Source organism: Talpa europaea, assembly GCF_964194135.1.
Source record: "Talpa europaea genome assembly, chromosome: 3".
Taxonomy (NCBI): Eukaryota; Metazoa; Chordata; class Mammalia; order Eulipotyphla; family Talpidae; genus Talpa; species Talpa europaea.
In genome coordinates, this window is record NC_140069.1 from 10775166 (window position 1) to 10802807 (window position 27642).

The window sequence follows — 27642 nt, forward strand, 5'->3', positions numbered from 1 at the left end:
TAATTTTTAAAAAAATTATTTTATGTTTGGAATATATTTCTAGATTTTTAGATACATCCATAGGGAGGAGGAGAGAGTGGCATTACAAATCCAGGCTCTGGAAGAGGCTCTGGAAGTTCCTGTCCCAGCTCAGCCTTGCTAGCTCTAAGGTTATGTCATTTCTCTGAGCCTCATTTTACTTCTCTGTTTGGTGGGAGTAGTAACTATACCTCTCTCATCAGGCTGTGAAAATGATAGACATTAACATTTAAGTAAATCACTTGGAATAGTACCTGGTACACAGTAAGTGCTTAATAAATGCCATTATTAGCTATTTTTGGTTCCCAAGTATAGTCAGAGCATGCTTTGCTCATTTTAATTAAATGTACTAGTTGACAAGGGTGCTGTGGCGACTATTAACAGATTAGCACTCTCCATGCAATTAGAACAGAACAAAGATATTCCATGTAAAGGTCCTGTGCTTTTCAACTTTATTTATTCTTTTCAACTTTCAAGACTGAAGGGACATCAGACAGCATTTTGCGCAACATCTTTATTTCATGGCTGAAGACCCCAGGGCCCGAGGGGCTGAAGACACCTGCAGAGAGGCACAGTGAAAGGCAGCTGGGACAAGGCTCCAGTCAAGTTTCCATTATGCGCTGAGAAGTCACTTACCGGCACATTCTGTGCCAGTCAGGGTAGCATATAAAAGCATTTACATTTTTGGAACTGTCAATATTCAGAATAAATATAGGTCAGTCAACTAGTACTGCTTTACAACTATGTATTATTTACACTATTATTATCCTGATAGAAAATGTTAGCCATTGGGGTGTTTCTATGTGCTTCTACTTCAAACAACCCCTGAAAGATATTGTTTAGGTAAAACCTTAAGAGAAAACAGTTTGAAGTCATAGAAACAGAGAAGCCTGCACCGCGGGAACGCTGGGCCTGGAGGTGCAAGGCAGCACGCACTGTGAAGCATCAAAGTTTTATTTAAAGTTATAGAACACTTAAAAATAAACAATATAATCTGCTTGAAATTCTGTTGGAACATAGAAAAATGCTTTCCGTTATGCTTAAAACCCTCAAGGTTTACCCCAAAATATGCTAGGCAGCCAGTCAGGCTGCTGGGATAAGCGCGCTCGCTACAGGTGGCCGGGGTAGGAGGTAGGCTGCGGACGTCCCTGCGGGCAGCAGGCTTCGTCCTACTCTGCTTGACGTTTTTTCTTGTGGCTCTCAATAGCCCTCCGGAGAGCTTCATCCAGGATGAGGTCAGACATTCTCACATCTGTGTGGCTACAGCCAATTTTAGGGCAACTGTGAGGGGGAAAGAAAATCAAGTCAGGCCACTTCACTCTAAGGCCTGCAGTGTAAACTTCCGACCTGTGCGAGTATTTAATTGGGGAAGAGATATCAAAAAGGAGCACGCGCTAAATAGCAAAATGGATGGGCACACATTCATTTCCTCTCTGAGGTTCTACCCGAGCCAGGCCCTGTCCTGGTGCTGCGCCCACCTGAGAACCCTCCAAGGTGCCACAGATAATCACTAAGTCACCACCAAAGACATTGGAGCTGAAAGTTCGGGTCATGTGAAGTTCCATGAAGGCAAGGAGGCTGGATCAAGGGGGAGAGCCCGGGGTGGGGAGGCTTTTCTAAGTGGGGTGAGGGCAGGCCTTGCTGAGCGGGTGACACACTTCGCCACTGTGGCCCAGGCTGAGGAAGGGTATCCTGGAGTATAAGCAAGGTCAGTGTGGCTGAGGTGCCCAGGACAAGCAGGAGGGACTACAGAGGTAAGTGGGGCTTGGGATTTCATTCTAAATATAAAAACTCCGGAGGGGCTGACACAGGAGAGGCATGCTGCTTGGTATGCACTTTGGAAACATGACAGTGGTGGGGCTTTGTAGAGACTCAGGGCAGAGTTCATGCAGGGAAAATCGGGGGGTCCTGAGTAGTCCAGAAAAGAGAGAGCAGTTTGGCGGGGTGGTAGCAGCAACCCGCTTCATGACAGGTCTGAAAGCAGAGCCTCCAGGACTTGCTGGCAGATCAGGAGTGGGATATAAAGGGAGAGAAGAGTGAGCCTCATTCATTGTTGGACCCGAGTGATGGGCCTTACACGGATGGGGCACGACTGGGAAACCAGGTTGGGGGTGGAATTAAGAGTCCCAGAAGGGGTGGAGCAGGCCAGTGGGGACTCAGTGGTAAAGCGATGGCTGAAGAAATGGGCGGGTGAGTCACCCACACGGGGGAACTCAAAGCCAGGGCCGTTGAATGTGGTCTCCCTGAAGGCAGTGGGCTGGATGGGTACACCCACAGCCGGGAGTCAGGCTGGCCTGGGCCTGAGTCTATCCACCCTCTATTTGCTGGCTATGGATCACAGGCAACTCACTTCACCTTTCTGAGTGTCTGTGCCTTCAGATTTAAAACGGCAGAGAAGCCCGATTTCACAGGGTTGCAGGCCACACACACTCCATCTTGTCCATTTCCTGCCCCGTCTCCCTGGAAACCATCTCCCTGCCCCGTCTCCCTGAGCATCATTCTTCTAATTACATCTCAAAGTCGCCGACCTCCTACATCCTGACACATCCGACATGCGTGCACTCGTTCATGCAGTCACTCGACCCCTCGTGGGATCGGCCCTGCGCTGGGTTCTGAGCATCCAGCTGTGAAATACAAATATAGGTTCCTGCCCACACACAGCTTCGGCCCAGTGATCCGAGACAACTCTCAAAAAGCACAGTTATATTAAGATCAAACAGAACAAATACAAGACAAGATCAAAAATAACGAATACAAGACAAAAGAGGTAAAGCGGAAGGGGAATAAAGTTGATCCGAGAGCTCCCGTTTGTCCAGCTGGGGGACGTTCAGCAGTCACCACCGAAGGGAAACTTTCTCTTGCCTCTGATGTCTGGATCAAGGCGTCTGAACTTAGAGGGGCTCTCATCAATGCAACGAACAATACACTGTCTGCCAAGATTTCTCTTTAAAATACTGACATGTCCCTATCAGGTGGTTAGTACACCCTAGCAGGTGTTAAAACGTGGCTCTAAAAAGACTGCCCGATGACGGGCATCAGGGTGCCCTGGGTCAGGACTGCCTCATGCTGATGATTTGGCTTTGCCTCAGCGTAAGGGCCGGAGGTGCTAGAGGGCTGTTTTACTATCGTTTAAAGCACCCTGCGGTCTCAAAGTAAATGCTTTAAGCATGAGAGCAAATAGCTTATAGTAAGTAAATCAATTCTGAGAAGGAGAGACTCCTGCCCAACTTCAGTAAGGACACTTTTCATCACTTCAACTTCTGTGACGTGGAAATGCCCCTCGGAAATCAGTTGCTGGGTCGACAGGTGCTGGCGGCCCTCATTTTCTATTCACCAGCCCAGCAAACAGTCCTCTGACTGCGCCCTTGTCTCCCCACTCCACAGAACAGTCTTTCACACGGATGGCCAGACAGTGAATAAGCTGTGGATGGGGAAGTGGAGAGCGAGGTGGGAGGACTTCCTGATGACATCAGTGGGTTTCGTCTGAACGAGAGCATTCTGAGAACATCTGAGGGATTCACCACATGGCTCAGCTGCACAGCAGCCCAGTGGAACCAAGAGGGCTGAGCTCACTTTGGGGGTCAAGTCTGGGCACAGAGGCACTTACCAGAAAGCCCCCCCAAGGGGAACCAGACACGCTGATGACACAAATATAGGTTCCAGAGTAAAAAAATGCCTGGTTTCAATCTGCTGGGTTGTCACACTCTGGGCAAGTGACAAGCCTCTGTTTCTTCTTCTATAGAAAGGATGGTGGAGCAGAGCAGAGGGCTGTTGTGAGCACAAGCAGGACAATGGGTGCCGAGGGCCATTCAGGTGCCACAATGTGTACTTCCTGCTCTAGCCCATGGCTTCTCCTCCCAAGAAGCTTCTGGGAAAAAGCCAGCCCACTGACAATGCTGGTTTGCCACGGGCATGCCCTGTATGGATGAGGGGCAGGGAAGGTTTCCTGTGGGACAGGATAATGCAGGAGCTGGGGGGAAGCCTTGTATCTCACCCCATCTCAAATAAACTCACATAAGTTTTTAAGCTAAAAAGGATAAGACAAGGTCATAATGTCATGATACTGAACCAGGGCCCTCCTCTTCTGGAGAAACTACACTCTCTATAAGCATCAGGGCATTAATCCCCACTACATCCTGGTGAGCAAGATAGGTGTGGCCATCCCCAATCTCAAACTCCCACGTCATTGCCCTGCAGGGAGTGAGAGCTACAGCGGGCTGGCCTTGGAGCAGAGGCTGGGTCCTGAATGCAGGTCACCGACAGGTCAAAACATTTCACTGCAGCAGTGGGAAGGTGCTGCTGAACACAGGGAAGCAGGGCTTTTGGGGTACCAGAAGCCTGTGGGGAACATGGGCCTCAGCGTCAGCTCAAAGGTATAAGATTCGGAGTCTCAGAATTCCAGGATCTGAGTACCAAGAATTTCAATCCACAAGTTCTAGAAAGGTCTATAGATACCCCAGGAAATGAGTGGGGTGGATTCCCATCATACCTAAACACAGAGAGTAACTCTTCCTACATCCTCAGAGTCTAAACGAATGTGTCACGAAGCAATGAGGTAAGTAATCACAACACTAACAGTCTCGACCTTCATCACCCGTGATTTGTTTAGCACTCTGTAGTCCACAAGAACTTTCTCCTAAGTGGGTTGCTTTTCCACAGTCAGGAAATGTGTTGGTCCAGACCTAAGTCGGAATTTCTCACTGTTTCTGATTCTGAAATTGTGGGCCATGTTGTCATTTCCATTTTACAGATGAAGAAACAGAGGGTCTAAGAGATCAAGTCACTTGCTGATAGGGGGTAGAGCAGCCAGCCCAGGGCTGTGCTGGCCTGACACTCAGTGACACGTCTCCACGCTGTGTAATTTTATCCTCCATGCTCCTGAATGCCACCGCCTGTTAAATATAGTTCCTGTTCTTCAACAACAAAGAAATGACTATGGACAACTGGGAATACTTTGCTAATATGAAATCACAACGCAGCTTTATTAGTAAGATAATAAATAGTTTGATATTAAAAGATATATTTTAGGAAATTATTCTAACCACTGTAGTTAGCTAGGGCTAAGGTGTCAACAATTTTCTTCTGACTCAAGCTGGTGGAGGGAGATCTTTCCAGAAGCTGAAACATGGACAGTCAGTGCCCACTCAGTGTCTCTGGAACTCTAGTCTAACAAAATATAATTAGAACAATCTAGGAGGAAGAATTGAGATGTCTCAAATCCAATGTGTCACAGACACTTTTAAACAAAGGGAACCCAGAACTGTTCATTGCCCTAACATGCCTCCTGGGAAATGACTCTACTTGCTTACTCAGGACCTGCTGGTGTAGGCCCTGAATTCTAATCTATTGCCAAAGACACCTTGTCTTCAAGACCCTGTACTCTCTCCAAGCCCCAGCCCCAGCCCCCGCACTGGCTCCCACCAAGCCAGGATGGGTCCTGTTCTTGTTGAATTCTGGATGGTCTTCCCATTCAACCCAGAGCTAAACCTGTGCTGGCAGATGAGTAGGCTCAACTCTGTACTGATGATTTCACAATCAACAGCTCAGGCTCAGACCTCTCTGCTGAGTTCAAAAAAACACACATATTCCGAGTCTCCTCCATGCTTCTAAATGGCTGTGTTGCTGGGACCTCAAACTTGGCATGACCCAAACTGTGCCTTCCTAAATGTGTTCCTCTCATATGCCCTCATTTGCCTATGGCTTATGGCCTATGACATTGCCATCCTTCTAGATCCCCAGTTTAGAAATGTTAGTCATCCTTCAGAACTTCCCTTCAACATTGAGCTACCAAATTCTGCCAATTATACATCTATAATTATGCCCATTCTCATTCTGCTCTACCTGTGACTCTTGTGTCAATCCAAATTCTCATTACCTCATGACCATCTGAATGGTCATTTTTATCTCATGCTTTTTAAACCCATCCTCGAACAGCTATTGGTCTATCCTCCTAAACTCCAGGTTGGTTCACTCACTCCCACAAAAACCAGGCAATGTGCCCTCATTGTCTACAACGTGGCAAAAATGATAGTGAAACCCAATGTGCACTGGGCCTCACCATTGTCAGGTACTTTGTATACATCTTTTTCCAGTTTCAAACATTCCAGTGAGGCAAGTACAACTCTTCTTATCAGTTCACAGATGAGGAAACTGATGACACTTAACGCCCTCTATCGTGAATCTGCACACCGCTCCCCCATTGCTATTTTGCTTTTGCTATCCTTCCTTCCACCTCTAACAGCACCTGTAGTGGCCATACATCAGGCAGAGCAAGCTCTGAACTGGCTGGAAAGAAACTTCTCTACCATTCTCTGAAATCCTTCTCATTTTTCAAGGTCCTACCTTGAAAATACTACCTTCTCTGTAACTTCCCTGGACTTTACTGTTATAATTACTCCACGAAAATCTGCAGAGTTTGAAGAACTGGCATCCAAGTTATAAATATATGGCAGAAAACAACTTTTCTAAATGACAAATGGTTACTCAAGTGCTTTCAAATATCACATATGATTCAAAAAAGACAAAGGACATTCGAACATCCAAGCATGTAATAAAGAAGATCCATTTAGGGGCTCCCCTGGTGGAACAGCGGTTGAGCACTGGGCTGCGAGGCCGCCTGCAGCCTCTGCAGCGCCGGTTCGTTCCCCAGCTGCCGGCGAAGGTCCCACAAAAAAAAAAAAAAAAAAAAAAAAGAAGATCATCTTGGGACTTGTGAGAAATGTGCTTTGTATCAGTGCCCTCCCTTTCAAATCTGATTCTAGGAGACTATGATAAGCTATAAGACCGAAAAGCTGTGAAATTGGAAACTATTTGGGAAAAACCTCTTTTTAACAATCATGTTAACAAATTATGATTTTGTTTTTCAGAGAATAAACCCAGATAAAGGTTAGAGAGAGGGAAGGCTTAGAAGCCCAGAAACAAAGGAAATTAAATTCACAGGGGAAAATGGCAGGAAAATACGACATCTCATTTCTAAGTTGGAAACTGAAAAGAGATAAAAATGCACTCAAACAGTCTCATTTTGCTACCAAACAGGCATTCTTCTAGAAGGAACAGGGTAAATTACTTGACTGCATGACCATCAAGATATCTGTTGTCTCAAATACCCTATCTCTAAGTCACACACTCAGGTGAGGAGTGGTGGGGAATTCCAATTCTAGGTCTGGACCAGCAAATTTCTGGACTATGTGGAAGCAAACCACACATCAAAGGAAGTGTTATCAGAAGTCCACTGAGAACTGGTCACACTTGCAATATCAACAAATCTGTGATAAGAGCGCAAGAAAGGCCAAACTGAGTCAAAGTCAGCCAAGCCAAGATTCTGTTACTATAGCACGAGCCACACTTGTCCATGGTCCTGGACAGGGAAAGGAGGGGGAATATGCGGAAAGAATCTCCCAACATTCCAATTTATAAAGAAACCTCATTGATCATTTATCCCCGAATTTACTTAAATCTTTTGGGATGTTATTTAAGTAGTTAAGGATAGGGCAGATTTTTCCTCACAGTCAAATTTAGATCATCAAGACCACTGGATGCAAATTCTTATCCTAGAAGGTTGATATAATAATATTTTAAAAACAAATTATCTGCATTAAAGGAAACAAAAAAATTGACCATCCCTTCTTGCTCAGGTGTGTGTATGTAGAGAAAGGGAAGAATATTTCCCAGTTCTTTAATTTTTTTCAGCCTGCAGTACAAATTCATAGACATTCCTATTATCTAAGGACTAAAATTTAATGTAATTCCTTTGCTCCTGTTTTTTTTTTTTTTTATTTTTAAATTAATTTATTTATTTTTACAAGCACTGGGTACAGTCAGAAGCGCGGGAGGGTGAGAGAATTCACCAGAGCCAGAGTGGAGAGCAGAGCAGGCAGAAGGACCGAAGTACACTGCTGAGGGGAGCAGCGGGCGGCAGGAGAGGTCTGCGCGCCATGTGGGACCCTCCTCCGGTGGCCGGGGAGCAGCCGGGGATCGAACCGGCGCTGCAGAGGCAGCGGGCAGCTTCGCAACCCAGCACTCAACCGTTGCACCACCAGGGAGGCCCTCCTTTGCTCCTGTTTTGAAGGTGCGGTAGACATTCCCTCAGGCTCTTCCTGAAAAGATTACTAATTTTCCCCTCCTGCATTGTGTTTGCAAAAAGCCAGTTTCCATGTTTACACCAGTCAGGAGATGAATGTACTTGAAGGCAGACTTTTAAGATCTTTTTCTCCAGCGTGCACTTACCCCTCTGACTAACGCCACCCGCTAGGAAGGCTACACTTCCCTTCCTGCATCTACTCACCAGGCCTTTTTCTTCCGCCTGTGCTTGGACTCAATCATGCGAACAATGGCTTCCTCTTCATAGGTGTGGCCACAGACTTTATTTTTCACAGGCTTCTTCATTTCCAGCTGCAATCAAAGAAAGATTAGGCGTTCAGGAAAGATAATGATCAACTTCCGGTAACTTCTCCCAGCCACCAGTTATTTGGCTCTGTTTTTTCCTAGTCCTGGGGCATTGTCTACCCAGCCTTCCTATGTCATGCCTTTGATAATTACTAGGGCAGTGACCACACAAGAAATGCAGGGAAACCAGTGGCAACAATGTCACTTGGCCTGTGGGTCATGAATTACTTCTTAGAGCCTGAGGGCCTGACTGAACAACTCTGCCTGAGAACCTCCCATGTCCACACTCAGCGACCCTCATTTCCCCCTCCTCAGCTCCGGAAGTGAATCAAGTCAGAAAACACAGGGAAGTTTTTTTTTTTGCCTCTGTGCAGGGAATTGCCTTTTCTTTAGGGGAAGGGGAAGACAGCACCTGTGTAATGGGGCAGATGAAGTTGGTCTGACTTTGGGTCACAATCATATCTTCATCAACTCCTTCTATTCCATCAGCTTCTCTGTCTGCTTGAAGACCATCTAGAGAAAAAAAGGGGAGCTGTGAGTCTGGTTGCTGTGACATTATGGTGAGAGACGGGAAGGGATAGAAGGAAGGAGGTTAAGGTTTGTCAAGGTCTATTTGGTGTCAGCCTGTGTGCTAACATTTCCATGCATATCAGCTCTTTTGCTCTTGAAGAATCCTGAAGGGCAGGTAGGATTCTCCTTTATTTTAATAAGGAAATAGACTCAAAGGCACAAAAATACTTTTTCAATGCGAATGGCCAACAGGCATATGAAAAAATGTTCAACATCACTTGCAATCAGGGAAATGCAAATCAAAACTACCATGAGATACCATCTTACACCAGTGAGAATGGCACATATTAAAAAACTAGCAACAACAAATGTTGGTGAGGGTGTGGAGAAAAAGGAACTCCCCTGCACTGTTGGTGGGAGTGCAAACTGGTCCAACCACTATGGAGAGCTGTGTGGAGATTTCTGGACCTACTAAACATAGAGCTTCCACAGGATCCAGCAATTCCACTCCTAGGTATTTACCCAAAGGACACAGAAACATCCATTCCAAACAACACCTGCACCCCTATGTTTATAGCAGCACTGTTTACAATAGCTAAGTTTTGGAAACAGCCCAAATGCCCAAAAATAGATGACTGGATCAAGAAGATGTGGTACATATATACCATGGAATATTACTCAGCATTCAAAAAAGATAAACACATGCAATTTGCAGCAACATGGATGGCGCTGGAAGGGATCATGCTCAGTGAAATAAGCCAAAAAGAAAAAGAAAAATACCGGATGGTCTCACTCATAGCAGGAATCTAGAAAACTTAAATAAGGGACCAGGGAAATGAATAACTATAAGAAAGTGAAAATCAAAATCAACAAAAACTATGAATCAGAGACACTTTTTGGGGGGTGGGGGGCGGGAGGGGAGGGATTGGGGTCAGAATGGGGGGATTGCAATTGTATGAGGAATATAAAAATAAAATTTATTAATTAAAAAAATACTTTTTCAAAATTATGGAGAATTAATTTGTGAGTAATCAGTAATCCAGAGTGTGGTTTGGGGACCAGGAGGACATAGATAGCTCTTTCACTTCCAGCTCTGAGAAAGTCGGGACTGCGAGGACTCTTTTTAAAGATTTATTTATTTATACAACCACTGGGAACAGTCAGAAGCGCAGGAGGGTGAGAGAATTCACTAGAGCCAGAGCGGGGAGCAGAACAGGCAGACTGACAAAATACACTGCTGAGGGGAGTAGGGGGCACAGCAGGAGAGGTCTGCGCGCCATGTGGGACCCTTGCCAGCAGCCAGGGATCGAACCGGCGCTGCAGAGGCTGCGGGCAGCTTTGCAGCCCAGCGCTCAACTGCTGCGCCACGGGGGAGGTCCTGCAAGGACTCTTTTTAAGCCTGTACTTTATGGTTTGGTTTGAAAAAATTAAAAGAGATGAAGAATGTGACCTGCCTTGCACAGCTTCTGGCACAAGGAAACAGTCAATCAATATAATTGCTGTTAGGTAGTACAGGGGTTCTCAAACTTTTTGGTTTTAGAATCCTCTTATCTTCTTCTTCAGATATTGAGGATTCAAAAGAGCTTTTTAAATATGTGTTCTATTTATCAATATTTGTTATATTAGACATCAGGAATGAGGAACTTTAGAAGCATGCATTTATTAATTTATTTAACAACAGCCCCAACGACACTAGAACATTAAAATGATATTTTCCAGAATAAAAAAAAGTGTGGTGAGTGGTATTGTTTTACATTATTGAGAGGATTTTTAATACTGAGCTTAGTAAAAAAATGCCTGGATTTTGATACCTGTGCATGCATTCAAGGTGTGGTGGTATCACATCATGTAGCCATTGGAAAGATACTCAAGAAATGAGAGTGAAAAATGACATCTTAGCATTATCATGAAGATTAATTTTGACCTCATAGGTTCCTTATAAAGCTCTGAGAGAGCCCTAGGGGTTCCTGGCCCACCCTCTGAGCACCGGCGAAGTGAATGAGTAGCAGAGCCGATTTTGAATAAAGCTTATTTGATTCTGAAATCTGTCCTTTCCATTACACTGCACATGTCTCTCACTGAAGGAAACAGATGACAGAAGATGAGAATATCTAATGTCCTTCTATCTAGAGAAGGAAGACTTGGCATTTTGCACAGAAAATGAAGATCAATAGCTTTTAAATGCAAGTGTTGATGGTAGAGTCTTTCCTTCCTCCTTCCCCCTAACCCTTTCCTTTCCTTACTCTTTTCTCCTTTTCCTTCCTTCTTACATTTTGGCAAAATAATATAGACATTAAAATTACGTTGCTTTTGACATGTGAAGGCAACTTCCCTCAGGTTCAGCCGGTGCTATGCATCTTTCAGCTCCTAGAACTCATGGCTTGGCCTTGCTTCTGCTGTGGCCAGATGGCTGTCTGGAAGGTAGGCAGGGGACAGGAAAAGGCATAGAGAGTGCCTGCTCAAGGTCTACCGGGAGCTAATGCCTGGAACCCAGGATTCTGTGCCCAATTATTCTGCTTTTTGAAGTGGTTTCAACTTCTTTTATCAGACTACTACTATCTATATGTCAGAGGGGTCTGTTTTCTTAGCAAAATGCTCCCCCCCCCCAAATCAGCTCTTATTCCCAGAAGAAGGTAAGTATGAAGCCCTCAGAGCTAAGGACTTCCTCTTCCCTGGCAGAATGTTCTAAACCATTGGTTGTGAGGTACAGTGCCTGGATCTTGAAGCTATTCAAGGGCCTGTATAAATGAAGGAGGCCCTGAAAACCATGTATTGTCTTCAAAACCAGATAGCTACAAAATTGAAACAAAAAAATGTTAAGGGTTTACAAAATGTAATGTCAGGTTAACTTCACTAATTATTGGTTTGGTAATCAAAAAATATTTTATCTGGAAGCAAGCTGTAGCCTACTTTTAGGTTTTAATTTAGTCTTAATAATCCCCAAGTATGCTAAGATAATGGCTGCAAAATTAACAGCCAGCGTGCTTACTTGCAGCCAAGCAATTTCCAGAACAAATTGTAAAAAATATTTCTCAAAAAATGTGTCAGGAAGAAAATTCTGTTTCAAGTAGAGGCTGCCATATTTCAGTATGCTTGGTCTGATGTGGGATGTGGTCTCTGAAGTAATATTCCCCAGACCAATGAAAGGATTTTATGTGTTTTGTGCTTCCCAGGACCTGGCTGTGGGATATTCACAGAGCCAGAGTCAGGTTCTTAATGGAGTCCTTTCATCAGCTCTGGGCGCAGGGAAGTTGGCGGGGGAACCGCGAAGGTCCAGGAGCAGAGGGCCCTTCTGTCTCTCGGCCTCACTTTCCAAAGTTTCCCCCTACAGACTGATTGCAAAGGTCCATTTCTGATTGTGTGTGTGATTGTCAAAATAAAAGTATTTCTCTGTCCACTTCTCCCAGGGCTTAGTCTGACTGTATATCTGTCACACTATGGAATTCACCAAAAAATCTGTTAGATGAATAACAATTCAGCCAATGTGAAAAGACTGTGGTTTTGCTTTTCATTTTCTATTTTTAAACTTCAAAAGGTAGAAGCAGCAAGAAAGCACAGCGCAAATGCAATGCCAAGCACCAGGGAAGGCAGAGTGGGGAACTAGAAGCTAGAGGTGCCTTTCAACCCTAGTGATCACAAAAGACGATAACAAAAGTGAGATTGAGGAAGAGCCACAGTGAGTAATAGGCCACAGACCAGGAGTCTAAAAAGAGAAAGATGCGCAACTGCTAAACTTCTCTTGACATAGAACATTTCCTCACCCTTAATCTATAATTATAGAAGGTGATGTGAACACTGGGATTCTACAATGTGCTACAAGAAGGTCACATCTAGCAATAAATATCACTTATGCTAACTAATGTAGTTAACCTAAGACAAAATTTTTTGTTAAAGATTTATTTATTTATATAAGCACTGGGGTACAGCCCAGAGGCGCAGGAGGGTGAGAGAATTCACCAGAGACAGAGCAGGGAGCAGAACAGGCAGAAGGACCAAAGTACACTGCTGAGGGGAGCAGCGGGCGAGCCAGAAGAGGTCTGCCGCGCCATGTGGGTAGCCTCCTGGCCGGCCGGGAATCAAACTGGCGCTGTGGAGGCTGCAGACAGCTTCACAGTGCTGCATTCAACCCACTGCACCACTAGGGAGACCCAACACAAAACTTTTGATAAGCATTTCTGTTGATAAATTTGATAAAAGATCAGAGAGAAACTAGATATCATTTACCAGACTCAGAGCAGTGTTAAGACTGAAGTTATCTATCTATATTCTCTCATTTACCTGGGAGACAAGTGAGATCCAAAGACATTATGGGCTTCATCTAAAGTCACGCAGGGATTTGATGAATCAGTGTATAGTTCTGTTTTCTTGACCTGGCTAATCTGAACTCTAGAACCAGTGTATTGGTTCAGGGAGCCACCCTTCCACCCCCATTATATTTTATTAATAACACCTCAAGTTTGCTGACTGCTACGTAGCAGCTACCATACTAGGCACTAAAGGAACATTACTTCCAAACAAAATACTCATGAAAAATAACTCAGCTGTTATTCCCAAGCCAATTAAAGCCCCCAAATATTTTTAAGGCAAAAGTAGAGAGTGTTAGTATCATGATAAATAAGTAGATGGAATCAGTTTAATTGTTATTAAAGAGAGGACAACGTTTTCCCAATTAGAAAGAGAAAACAAGGAATGTTGTTAGAAGCATATGCCTCAACTTCGGATCAGGAGGGCATATCTACACCTGACACCCATGTCCAGGCTCAAAGACCCAGAATGTGCTAAGGAGAGAAGCCAGGACTACAGGGAACATATAAGGAACACTGGGGGCAGAAAATAGGATGGGTGGAATGGATGAAGGGGGGTCAAAGGTGTAAACTTCCAGTTATAAAGTTCTAGGGGTGTCATGAATAATACAGCATGGTGACTGTAGTGAATAATATGGTCCCCGATATTTGAAAGTTGCACAGAAAGAGATTCTCATCACAAGGGGATACTTTTGTAATTATGTGTGGTGAGAGACGTGAACTAGACTTGTGAGATCATGTCTCTATATACAAATATCAAATCATTGCGTTGTACACCCGAAACAAATGTTATATGTCAATGGTATCTCAATAAAATTTTTTAAACAACAAAATGCAAAGAGCACCCACAAGGGAGGCACTAGAGTGTGAGTGAATAACTTGAATGTGATGTTTTTGAGGTAATAAACTGAACACCAAAAGGAAGGAGAAATGCACCACATGGTTGAAAGCATATCCTAAAACTTTGCATCACAAGGGGAAAAATAAATACTTGGAGTAGTAATGACATAAAGAACTTCTACAAATACCCCCCAGTGATGTAAAGTTAGGGGGTGGTGAGGGTATATACTGGACCCCCGAGATGTAGGTTCGTGATTACTCAGTTAGACAGTTAATGAAGAGCTAAGCAGCTCCGCCTTCAATGTTCCTCATCTCAGTCAACATCCATCTCCATATTCAAGCCAAAACCTCTGGAATTATTCTCGATGACTCCTTTTCCTTCACTCTTCAATTGGCCAATTCTGTTGGCTGGCTCAAAACTATCTTCCAAATCTAGCCCCTTCTCTCATGTTCTATTACATCTTAGTCCAAACCACTAGGGCCTCCCGCCCAGACCTCTGCAGTAGCCTCCCAACTAGAGTCGGAGCTTTGACAAGGTCACCACCTCCCCTGGTCTTTTATAGTCTCCACAAGGCCAACTTCTGGCCAGTTTCCTCCCCCCCCCCCCCATCACCCCAGGCTCACTGGGCTTTTCTTTGTCTCTGGAACATGCTAAGCTCTTTCCTGTCTTTAAGCTAACCTGCCTGGAATGTTTATCCTCCTGATCTTTGCCTGTCCTTCTCCTTGTCATTTTAAAAAGTCAGTTAAAATGCCATCTCTTTGGAGAGGCCTTCTCTGGTGTCCCAAGCTAACAAAGCCACCCAGGCACTCTCTCCAGGCACTGCTGTGACTCCGCACAGCACATATCTTGAAGACCTATTTCCTGGTCTGTCTCCCTCCCTCCTCCCTCCCTCCCCCTCTCCAGGAGGGCAGGGGCTTTGTTGTCTTGTTCACTGATGTATCTTAGAGTCTCAAATGTCCTTGGCATGTAGTGGTGGGTGTTTAATAAACATCTGAGTGGTGAAGTATTTCACCCAACAAGGCAGGAGTGGGCATATTTTCTACAAGGGTATACTTAACATAGTTAACAGACGTGGTTACACAAACACAGACAAACACACACACACACAAACACACACATTCCCACAAACTATGATGATTTTATAGGTTTTAGGCAAATAACAGAGAGGACTTCACTCTAGCAAGGGTGCAGCCCGAAACCCTGAATTACATGTCAAAGGCAGGAAGTAAATATAAGTTTTACAATTACAGTAGGCCTTGTGGTAATTACAAAGGAGAATCCAGACGTGGTCTTGAGGTCAGAAAATTCATTTGGGCCTGGCCACACACAGCTCTAGTATTAGTCACTTGTCTGACTTCAGGCGTCCCAAATTTGGCTACCAGTTAGATGGGGCTCTGCCAGCTGGGAATAAAAGTTGATTGCTATGGGCTTTTTCAATTAAGCCTGAATATTTTTCTAAAAGTACTCTCCTCTTGAAAGTTAGTTGCCTATGAAGAAAATACTTTACAAATACTTGCTGCTTGTTTGAAATGCTTCCTGGCCTGTCTAGATCATTTTGCTTGCACTCTTTGAAGACAGCACATTTGGAAAGGCTGAGCTGGTACACAGAATGCAATGAGTGAGTGCAAGGCTCACGCATCCCAAGTCTGGAACTCTGTAGTTACTGTGTGTGCTGATGTGTCTATGCCAACTCCTGACTTGTTCCTTCTACCCAGTAACCTACAGCTGGGTCCTAGTAACCTACCCAGTTACCTACCTGTAAACTTGGGCATGTCTTAGACTCTAGGCAGAAAAAGAAGTATATCAGCAGGCTCAGTACCTTTGGTTTGAAATAAAGAGTGAGTGTGTGTGTGTGTGTGTGTTGCTTTGAGGTCTGCTCTATGTCAGTGTTGGGTGTCTAGCATTGTATCTCATTTTCTTCCTGAGGCGAGTGGCCCATCTGGAAGATGAGCTGTTTGCTGGGGCCAAGGTGCCACTGAGGAAACTGAATCCTAGTTTCCGATTCTCTCTGGTACTGGCTAAGACTGCAGCGGGAAAGCTCTTGTAGAACTAAGAAGCAGGTCAAATCCAGATAAAGCCTACATAATTAAAGATTTCCTAGATGATGTAACCTGCACAGGATAGTAAAATTCAACACTGATGTTTTCAACAAAAATATTCTGCAAACATAGATCGAGTTAATACAACCCAGCCACTCAATCAGAACAATAACTAGCACAGAAGGGTCCAATAAATGTTATTTACCTAGTGTGTGTGTATATATATATATATATATATATATATATATACACATCTACATTTATCAATATCTAATCAATGTTGTGAACTTAAGTAATTATAAATTGTTACTGCCCTTCTCCCCTACCATCCCTATGTGCCAGGCACTATACCTGGTATTGGCAAAAAACAATCCTTACTCTCAGGGAGCCCTGACACATCTGACATATATGTCTAATGTAAATCAGTCTGGTGAGGGCTACGCACATACAAGATACTGTAGAAAGAAACTCCCAGGAGAGAACAGGATCAGCTTCTCCAAGGAGGTGCTATCTGATTTGTGTCAATGAGGAGGATTTTGAACCCACATTTTCTAGCACAACTTTGCTGTCCCCTTAAAGGTGAGCACTTCATTCACAGCTGCTCTAATGAACATTACCATCAAAGTTCATGCTTTTTCTCTCAGCTATAATCTAAGATTCTCTGTACTTGAAGAAGCTATTCCATCCCTCTCAGAGTCCATGTACTTGGAGAAGCTATCCTAGCCAACCCAATTCGACCCATTCTAATCCAACCAAACCTAACCCAAGCCACCCTAACCCAACCCGACCCCTACAGACAATCTCCCTCCTTTGGAGTCCCATAACACCTGCTGGCTAAACATACTCTTTTGGTTTAAAGCTACTGATTGCTCAATTGTTTCATGTACCTGAAACTTCTTTTCTAGGCGGATGGAAAGCTCCTTGAGGACAAGGACTATATGGTCGAGTCAAGCCAACTCAAATCAAGTTGTATCTATTGAACACCTGCTCTTTGTCAAACCCTACACAAATTCTAGGTGTGTATTCAAAGAAGACTAAGACTGGGTCTGCTAAGAGAGACAGATAGAAATACTTACATTCTATGTAATGAGTGAAGCAATATATGTGTTTTGTACAAAGTACAAAAGTAGTTTAAAGGATCTCTGAAGGTGGGGTGAAGAGTCAAGATAAAATTCCTGGAGAAAGTGATGACTAAGCCAGGCTGTCCAGGGAGAGGTGATAAGAAAAGGGAATGACATCTATTAGCTGGGTACTCTTGGGCAAGATGCTTTATCTTTCTTTGCCTCATTTTTCTTGTCTGGAAAATGGAGCTAATAATCACACCTGCTTCACAGAGCCACAGGAGGATTAAATGCGTTAATGTATAAAATGTTCTTAGAATGGTGCCTGGCAAATAGCAAGCTATCCATAAGTACTGTTATGAATATTAATATTATTACTCGAAAATTCCCCCAAAGCTAGCCTATAGTGGGCACCTGAAACATATAAAAAATACTGTGCTATAAAATCACCCAAGGAGATACCATAGCAGAACCCGTCTCAGAATTCTAAATGGGATGAGTCCTTCCATGCCCAAGGGCAGAGCGAGGCCTAAATTAGCCCAGCTGTAGTTAGCTGACACAGCAAATCAACATCTTCAATTTGCTGTCGGCTTTCACTTCCATGGCTCTTTCGACACTCTGAAGGAGATCTTGAAAGTAAACTGACTAGAGTTTCAGATTATTTCCTCCAAATGAGCTGACACTTTATAAAGATGTACCCTTTCACATTACCATGCATTTGTTAGTTCACCTTCTGCTGTTCTAGACACATCCTTTGTCTTCAGCTGAAAATACGAATTAATTTGTCTCCATTTATTCAAATACTGCCAAAATATGTCACATGTCAAAATATGAGGGTTTTAAAATAATCAAAACCCAGCCATTGGAGATGTGGTTATACAATATCAATCTCAAGCCAATAAATCCTGAAAATATGCCCAAACTCAGAACTTCCTGTTAAAAATTTTTATAAGACAAGGCCGAATGAACACTTCTAGGTTACCGAGCAGAAGCAGAAGATCGAATGCACCTCTTCTACTTCTTTTTGCAGAGTAACTAGAAAAACACATTAAAAGGCTACTTGAACTAGTCAGCATTGAGATCTATAAATTCTCAATTATTCAGATCCACACTAGAATGAGCTAGCAAAGATCAGAAGATGAGAAATTCAACTTGGGCCCTTGTTGTGTTTTCTTATTTTAAAGGGATGCAAATCCCACCCAGCCAGGTTCCCAAGATGCCACACACAACTTGCTCCTGTACCCTGTCCAGCTGCCAGCTTCAAACTACCTTGACTCTGTCCTAATTCAAGTCCCCGGCACCTCTTATTTAGAATACTGCAGAAGTTGTTTATTCATCTCCCTGCCTCAGTCTCTCCCTAATCTATTCATTTCACTGCAGCTAGTCATTTTTTCTAAAACCGTATCTTCCTAAGCATGACTTCTAAGTTTGACGAGACTTATCATTGGTTGGTCTGAAGCATCTTTGCCTCCTGCTGCTACCCACCCTCAATCCCAATTCCTATATCCATCCCAAACTAGTGACAATGCACCCTTCATGCTATTTTTATTGCTGCTAGTCTGTCCTTTTGCTATCTCTGAACACACTCAACTCAGGGCTCACTTCAAGGTTTCCTCCATGATGTTCCAAAGCAGAGGTGATTCCTCCTTCAGCCTTCAGAGAATCCTTCACACAGGCCGTAATCATTTGTTTACTTCTCTATCTTCCCTGCCAAACTGTGAATTCCTTAAGGGAAAGAACTGTCTTATTTATCTTCATAATCTCAGTTAGCCAGGCCAGCTGCAGGAACTTAATAAATGTTCATTGAATGAATGGTTGCTGAAAATAGAGGTTTATTTGAAGGCAAGTATTTTAGAAAAAGATAACCTGGTTCTTGATGTAATTACTAATTTTCCAGAAAGGTGGCCATACCTTGGTGTCTGGGCATGATACGCCACTCCACCAGCTCTGTCAGTGCTATTTTTGCACAAAACAAATTGCCAAAAAGCAAGAGTCCAAGAAATAAACTATTCCACATCATGTCTTTAGATCCCTTCTGTTTCTATTCCCTTGCCCAAAACTATCCATGTCCATGGGAAAGTATAATAATAACTAAGTATCCACAAATGTAAATTACTTAAAGTTTGTTGAGTTTAGCCCGATAAAGCAAAGTGTACATGCACATGTATTGTTATTCAAGTACAGAATCTTTTACAATGAGAAACACCAGGGAAATCCACACATGTGACAGACTAAGAGTTTCAGTAAACTGTGGTGTCTCCACTCACAAAACTTGACAGTTATTAGAGGCAATCTTTAATGTCAGAAAATGCTTATAACATGAGGTGGAAAAAAAGGACATTTAAAAAAAAGACAAAATACTGCGATTCATTTGTTGCCAGGGGATAAAACTACTACTATAGATGTAAACTGGCTGTAGAGGAATCAAAGAAAATTTCTAAAATTTTTGAAGAAGAATTATTTAGTTTGTGATTGTTATATCTAGGACTCATCATGAGACCAAGTAATATTTATGAGGTAAGTAGGACTGATGCCAATGAAGATGGATGAATTTGTTTATTCAATTTGTCAGACTGAAACATTATGAAATCAAGTCCAGAGACCATAATATTTAAAAAAGGAACTTTAAAATGTACAATTGCTCAACTTTAATACTGCAACGTTTCAATTTTGGGTGAGACAGGACCTGTGACACCATTTCAAGTCCTGATATTGTCTATTATCCTAACGACAAGTTGCAACACTTCGAACTTCAGTGATCCCCTACAAGACATCACAGCTTAATTTATTTAACACTTCCTCTTCCATCTTCTCAATGCTGGTGTTCTAGACAAAAAAGTAATGCAATACTGGAGAATGTAAGACTAATAACAATAAAGTTAGCCCTAATATACAGTCTTTGACTTACAGTGGGGTGACATTCCAATACACCCACAGGAAGCTGAAACTGTCAGCAGTGGAAATGCCATTACTCTAGCTGACCCACTGACCATCACAGCGCAACCTACCTGAGTCATGCTCAGAACACCTACAGCGGGGTTAAATCATCTAACACACATTGTAATAAAATGTTGACTAGCTCATAATATTTACTGGACACTACTGATAGTGAAAGGCAGGCTGTCCTAATTGAAAGTTCTAAGTGTGGTTTCCATTGAACAGGTAACTTCTGCACCATCTTAAGAGCCACATACCGTGAATCGAACCACCGTAAGTTGTTTTGTAAAGTTTCTCAAAATAAATGACAGATTCTAGTCCTTAAAGGAGAGAAGATAGTGAGGCCTGGACATGCTGGTTAGGGGTGAATCACAGTGAGGGGGAAGCACTGGTGTCACTCAGAGAGGCAGGAGGGCAGTGCTGACCCCCGGCCAGCGGCCCTTGCTCCCTGGGACTGTAATGCCCAAAGATGCCCCAAGATACCCTTCCCGCAGGCCCCGGGATGAATCCAGTTGCACCATCACAGGCTTCACTCAGCAGTGGTGGAGGCATCTCACAATGCCATGGAATCTTGGAATTAATTGCATATATTTTCCCTTGTTACCTGGATTTGATAAGAGTCGAGACTGATTTTGGATCCATTAATAAACACTTTAGGTGGCATAATATAACCATGTTTAAAAAAGAAGTGAACCCCAATGTGCACTCAATATGGAAGAAATCTTAAAAGTCTGGAGCCTGAGGGTTCAACTCTTGTGAGGCTTAGCAGTCCTGTCAGCAGCAATGTTGGCGTAGCCGCTCACCACGCAGCGGCTCGCGGAGAGCTCAGAGCCAACGAGGGCAGGCCCCTCTCTTCCAAGAGCCATCAATCTGGGGACACATGGAGGCCCTGGTCGGCTTTGACATCTGTTTTTAGTTTTCACGGTCTTGTCTAAAGTTAGCCTAACAGAAAACATACTAAAAAAAAAAAAAAACAAACCCCAAATACTCTTGTCATCTCTTGAAGGGGGGGTTGGAGAGGGCGAGAGAGAGGTGGGAGGGGGGGAGGGACAGAGCTGAAGGATGTGGGAAATCTAATTCCCCAGAGCCAAGGAATGGCACCACGGATGACAGACCCTCCCACCAGGCCCTGCTCCTTCCTCCCTAATTTCCTTCCTCGCTCCCACCGCTCCGCCTCCACTTTCTGTCCCTTCCCAACAGGCAAAGGAAGACACATGACTTCAAAACCAGGATCAGCTTAGGACACAGCTCTTGTGAATGTGTACAGCAGATCTGAGTCATCTGTCCATTTTGTAAACATAAAGAAATCACACTTCTAAAACTTCCTCCTTCATGACAGTCATAGCACTTGACAATATGCTTAGCCTGGAACATTGACTCTTTTCCTTGCCCTCACCCAAAAGATGCCAAGAGGGGCAGGTTTTCTTTCTCAGGGAAAGCTCCCATGTCCCAGGCAGGTGACAGTTAAGAGGCAGCATGGCAGAGCGGCCTAAGTGGGACTGATGGTGGCCAGGCCATGGAAATGCAGAGCTGGGGTATGGCCAGGAGAGCCATCTCCCAAGACCACTGCCTTCCTCTGGGAATCCTTTCCACTCAGGGGGCCCCCCAACCCTACCCAACACTAGCGATCATTGGTAATTATCAGTATATGCCACTGCCACCTCACTCGTCTGTAGGCAACCCAAGGACAAGAAACACCTCTGTGTCCCCAGGGCATGGCGCATGGAATCCAATCTCAGAGAGGTCGGTGGTACCTTCAAAATGCCAGCTCCTCTGCAGAAAAGGGGTTCTATGCAAGACTCAGAGAAGAGTTCTACAAGAAGAGTTCAGGAGTCCGGGGGCAGGAGGGTGGGTAGTGGGGAGACTGGACACGGCTACCACTAGCCTCTACCACAACATGGGGGGACAGGTGCTGCATTCCCTGCAGGCTCCTTCTTCCCAGCCATTTCCTTAGAATACTGTGAAGATGGCATTAGATGTTTTGCTTTCATAATAGGAAAAAAAAACCAACTCAATAAACACATCAAGGCAGCAACAAAAACATCACGTGTAAGGAGATCTCCAGAGTCTGTTTCTGGAAGGGCAAAGCAGGGTGACTGACTGATCTGGTTTTTCACTTTTAAAGCTGCTGGGGGTCCAGATCCTGGCTGTCCAGTCTATACACACTCAAGCGCCAGAAGTCAGCATGGATGCAGGTGGACGGACAGACTGCTGAGCAGAAATAACACCCAGGTGGAGAAAGAGAGGGAAGAAAAAGCCTCTCAGAACTTGCTTTACAAATCCTCCGGGAAAACAAAAAGATCTCCTTTCTGAGCACACAGTGCGGGTGCTGCTGCTGGGGTACAGTCACCATCTCCAGCCCTGAGGGGATGGAATCTAGATCGGGGGGAAGGATGGCACCCCCAAATCAGCACACACCCTCAGCAGCACAGAAGGACGAGGCTATCCTACAGCTCTCCAGTTCCTCTGCCTACAGTTCTCTTTCCCTAGCAAGAAATTCTCATAAGACAGAAGAAAAAATATATGGCAAGGCAACTGACGAAGGCATTTGAGGCTTTCGACCAGCCCCAGGAGGGAACAGGGAGCAGGGAATTCAGGAGCGGATAAAGGAAGCGGGCTAAAAATACATGAAGGGGGAACATCAAGGAGGCAGAGAAATTATGCAGGGGGTGTAATTAGCACGCTAATTACAGGGGTCATAATTAGGAGCAATGGGCCGAAATTAAGAAAAGGAAAATTTTAATTGTAGGAAACACTCACTTCGAGGCAGCCCTGGGCTTCTCATGTGCTTCACGCAGATGGAAGCCATTCACCTGAACAGCATTGCTTCATAATGAGCTAGAAGTTATTTCCAGGGAATTTTATTTTTGTTACCAAAAGTAGACTAGGTTTATTTGATGACACATGAAGGACTCATCTCTAATTTTATTCTTTCTCTATTCTAAATTAAATAGCAAAATAGCTAGCTAATGACAAAAAAGCCTGTGACTATTTCATTCCAGAAATGTGATTCAACATCTAAGGAGAGCAAAAAAGGCAAATAAAAGTGAGAGCAAACAGAAAGAAGGAAAGACAGCCAAGCGCGCTTCAGCTGACAACAGATCTCCGGTGAGAGCGAACCACAAGGAACACGAAGCGTAGGTTTTGCTTCTTGTACTTTTCAGAACCCATTCAGTGCCTTTATTTTTCAGAATTAATATAAAGAGGCAATTAAACTGAATCATTGTGGGTAAACGGTAAAGAGCATTAGCTTTTGAATTTTCATCGCTTTTCATAATGACGGTCTAGCAGTGTTCTCACAGCCGTGGGGTAACTGGAGCATGGGCCTCTTAATAGATCTAAAGAAAATGTATTTTCCCTTCTTCACTTAGGAGCTCACGGTATGATGGGTTCTACTTTCATTTCCCAAGGTGCCCATCACTACTTCCCACCACTGAGGACTCTGAGCCTCTCCCGCTCCTGAAATAGACACGTAAACAAATGACTCTGTCCAGTAGGCCCAGCAGCAGGGAGGGTGAGCTCCCCGCCCTGGGAGCTTACAGGGAGACTTCTACGCATAACTGCAGGCAGGACAGTGGTATGGAGAAGAATTTTGAAGGAAAAGGATGTAAGATATCCTTGCGGCTGCTGCACCCTTTGGAATTGGTGTAAGGGCACAGCTGCACATGCGTGCAAGTAGCCTGTTGTGTACATGATCATGAATTTAACAATACAAGCATCTAAAGACAGGGTTTCTGATATTGGTAATTTACCACTATTATTATTATTTAAATGTCTCATAACACATAAGCGACCCAGGAGCTTATCTGCTTGGTTCGTCTTCTACCCATTCACCCACCACCGTTAGCTGAGGGTGCTCACGCTCAGTGGCCCTGTGTACACCAAGATCAGTGAGATCGGCCCTCACTTGGTCTAGAGTTGGAAGGGAGTGCATATTAGAACACAGCGGGTAAGTTCTGTGAGCCTCAGCAGTGGGCTCCAGAGAGCAGGGTGGGGAGCTCCTGCTGCGCCCACAGAGAGAAAGATCAAGGGGCATTTGGAGAAGTTTGGCTCGAAACTCTGGGGCAGGGGGAGTTAGAAGGGACCCAGATTCACAATGCAGACCTGGGTGACACTGGAAGCTACTAAGCTGTCACCCTTTCAAGGCAGCAAGGCATCAGGTCACTTTTTAAAATGTATCCTCTTCGAATGTAAATTGCAAACATAAAACATTTTTGACAAAATTTCGAAAGGTAAGTGATAGCTTGTGTGAGGTGCTGTGTGCTCTCCCCAGCTCCTCTTCTTGCTCATGTCAACTGTAAATTCAGCCCTAGAAGCTATAAATAAGCTTTCAGGGAATCCTTTAAAAGCCTTTGGTTTCAATTCTAAGATGTGAGGCACTGTGATGGCTTGATTTAGTCTATTGCACACCTTTTCTATAAACGTTCAAGCTCATCATAATACTATGTTATCTCTTTAATAAGGTTCCTGTAAAATCCTACTACTGACAATAGGTACTATATTTTGAAGGAGAGACAGCCTGCAAGCAGATTCAAAAGAAGCAGCCTGCAAGCAGATTCAAAAGAAGCGTTTACAGCACTCAGGATTTTATAATGCAGACTTTTCATCTTATACAGTGTTAACGATGTAATTGCTAACTTGATTTTTCTTTTCTTCTCTGTATTGCTTTTCATGCAATGTGTGCTGCCTGCCGCTGCTAATGGAATTCAGAGAAAGACCACTGGTTTTTTCACTCTGCCCAGGGAATACAAATACAATAGATGTTTGCACACTGCTGTCAGAACAAGTAAGAGTCTTTATCACTGAGTGCAAAAGGAACAGGGCCTTTCAGAAGAAAAATGAGAAGAAAATTCAAGCAAAGGTGATTTTGGAAAGTCCGGAAGATAAAATTTTCATGTTCTGTTGATCTGATTGTATGAGAAACATTTTCAAGAGCTTTTATATAAAGGTTTTTTTTTTAATCAAGATCTAGAAAAACAAAGGTCTTTCAAATCAACTCTTTGCCAATAAAAAAAAAATAGTACTTTGGTGTTAAGTGCATTAGAATGCCTGAAAGTCTCTGGCTCTGCCACCCACCATCTAGGTGTCCGGGGAGGTCAAACCCCTTATGCTATGGTCTTGACTTTGCTCCTTCTCCAACCTGAAATATAAAGGAATGAGAAGAGGATGGAGGATACACTCTGTATCTCAGATGCCCATTCTAGCGTTAAATGCTTACGCTTCCAATCATTGAAATTTTACCTAGAGAAGAATCAGATTATATCAAAAACCAACAAAGGTTTTCATGAATATTTAGGCAGTAAACTCAACTCCTCAAACCAGTTTCAGGGCAGACTCGTTGCCTTCAAGAGTCAACCTATTTGCAAATCAAACTTGCACAACATCCTAATTTATGTTACAGAAATAAATGGCCATTAGTAACATAGCAAATAAAATTTGGATTTCAAGTGATGAAAACATGTTTCACTATGACCAATATTAAGTATAAATTGAGCAATAGAAATGGTTACCCAAGTAGAGCAGGTAGGTGTAATGTGGTGATTACTAAGATTTTGAAAACTGTATTCAGGAAACCTTGCAATCAGAGCATTCTTTTCCAAGAGTCAATGGCCCACAAGGGAGAACTGTGTTCAGACCTGTCATACACTTGGGGGCGGGCAGGTCCGAGGAAGCAACAATAACAGATATGAAATCAATGGCTGGAATATGTTTTCCCAGTGAGATGAAACCAACTTCTTACTTGTGATGGACACTTAACCTACTTTCAGAGCAAAGTGTCTTGCCTATTCTTTTTATACTTTAAGATTATGAAAATCTCTTATCTTTGACCTTTGATGCAGACTAACCCCACTTTCCAAATTATAAGTATTTTTGCAAAGACTTCTACCAATTAGTTGCAATTCATATAGACTCATATGAAGCCGGTCAGTTGCTGAAAGGGAAAAGATCAGACCCCAGGGAAGCAGCTGACTGTAGAAAGCCAAGTCACAGTGTTGGCTGGGGGAGAGGCCCCCACAGCTTCCGGATATCTTGCTGGTGTAGACTTTCTATGTTGCCAACTGGAGCATCAGGTTAAAAATGTAAAAAAGCACGCCCTGGAGTCACTCTTTTTCTTGGCACTATTCTCTGAAGACGCACCTACCTGGAAGTGCAAACTACTATCACACAGACTAACACGTGGCCTTGCAAAGCATTTTCAAACAAGGAACCTACTTCCCCAAATAGCTAGTAGGATGCAGCAAATAACTAATTTCACACATTGTGGACAGTAAAATGCCACCCAGGGCAAATGAAACCAAGATCATGGCCATGTGCATTCTCTGTGCCCACTTTTCCTGTTCCTACTCCACAGCAAGAAGATCACCAGCAACCCCATCCCGTCCCTCAATCCATTCGGACCCCCATTGTTCTTTCACAGCTTCTGACTCTGCACATGACCAGCGCCCCCACTTTCCCTCCCTACCTCCAGACTTCTGATTGAGGTGGTTGGCCATGGGGCCAGAGAAAGGGAGCAGAGTCAGAAGGAGGTGAATACCGTCTCCCTGCTGGGAGGCAGGGAGTCCTTACTGTTGTAAGGACTCATTTCATTTAATTGGGTAACTGGTTATTTAATGTACGCAGCACACAACGAAGCACTCAACAACAGGCCTTCTCTCTCATCCCTTTCCCTGGGATTCCAGGATACTGGATGCGTTTGCTTTTCTCTTCTGCTTCAACCTGGTCTTTCCTAACTTCTTTAAAACCCTCTCAATGATTCATTCTTAATGCACTGGGGGCCTGCCAGGCTTAACTTTCCCATCAGTCTCCCTCATTACAAGGCCTCTGTGTGATAACAGGGCCTGTCCTGGTCCTGGCTGTGGACTTTTTTGCTATGTATTTTAGTACAGTGCCATATGCACAAAGGGCCATAAATGACGTCTTCTGAGGATCTCTCTCGCCCAGTGCCACGATATTATCTGATTAAATGACACATCAACCTACCTATTCACTTTGAACTTTCCCCTTTGGTCGAGCAATGCCTAGCTCTCAACCTTAAATACCCCCAATCAACGGTGACTCCTATTATAAACAACATCTGCTTATCTTTCTTCTGTGAGCCTTCCTCTTTGCATTCTCACTGGCTCACGTCACCATGGCAGTGACCTGCCGAATAAGCACTCCTGGTCAGTTTCCACTCGTCCTTTCTCCAGCATGATTCAGACTGCCGTGAAGGGCCGTGTTGGTTTAATTCCCCTCATCCTATGTAATATCCACTCCCGCTGCCTCCATTTTGCTCCTTCGTTTATGGTAAAAATTAGAAATTTTTATTGACCTCCTGCCGCCTGTATATAAGGTTCCTCCCAATATTTTCAGGAGGCCTTCCAGAAGGAGGGCTTAAACACTGCCTCCCTTGGCACCTCTGTGGCTGGAAGCAGTTACTCAACCTCCTTAGAATTTTCTCACCTGCAAATGGTGGAGGATAAAAACATTTCAGGTAAAATGCTAATGATGGCATCTGGAGCATAACAGTAGTCAAGAAATAGAGGCAAGATCTCTTCTTATCACCA

The 27642-nt window shown here is 43.8% G+C and overlaps 1 protein-coding gene across 2 annotated transcripts in view; it reads right to left on the reverse strand.

Moving 5' to 3' along the window:
• Window positions 1–1187: 1187 nt before the first annotated feature.
• NSMCE2 (NSE2 (MMS21) homolog, SMC5-SMC6 complex SUMO ligase) overlaps window positions 1188–27642 on the reverse strand; it is a gene marked incomplete at both ends in the record, with an annotated part of 200154 nt that continues 173699 nt past the window's right edge. For both annotated transcript variants that reach the window (XM_084230413.1, XM_084230412.1), the window contains 3 exons: window positions 1188–1299; window positions 8303–8409; window positions 8816–8916. In XM_084230413.1, the coding sequence (XP_084086539.1) occupies window positions 1188–1299; window positions 8303–8409; window positions 8816–8916 (320 nt within the window). The remainder of the gene's footprint in view (window positions 1300–8302; window positions 8410–8815; window positions 8917–27642) is intronic.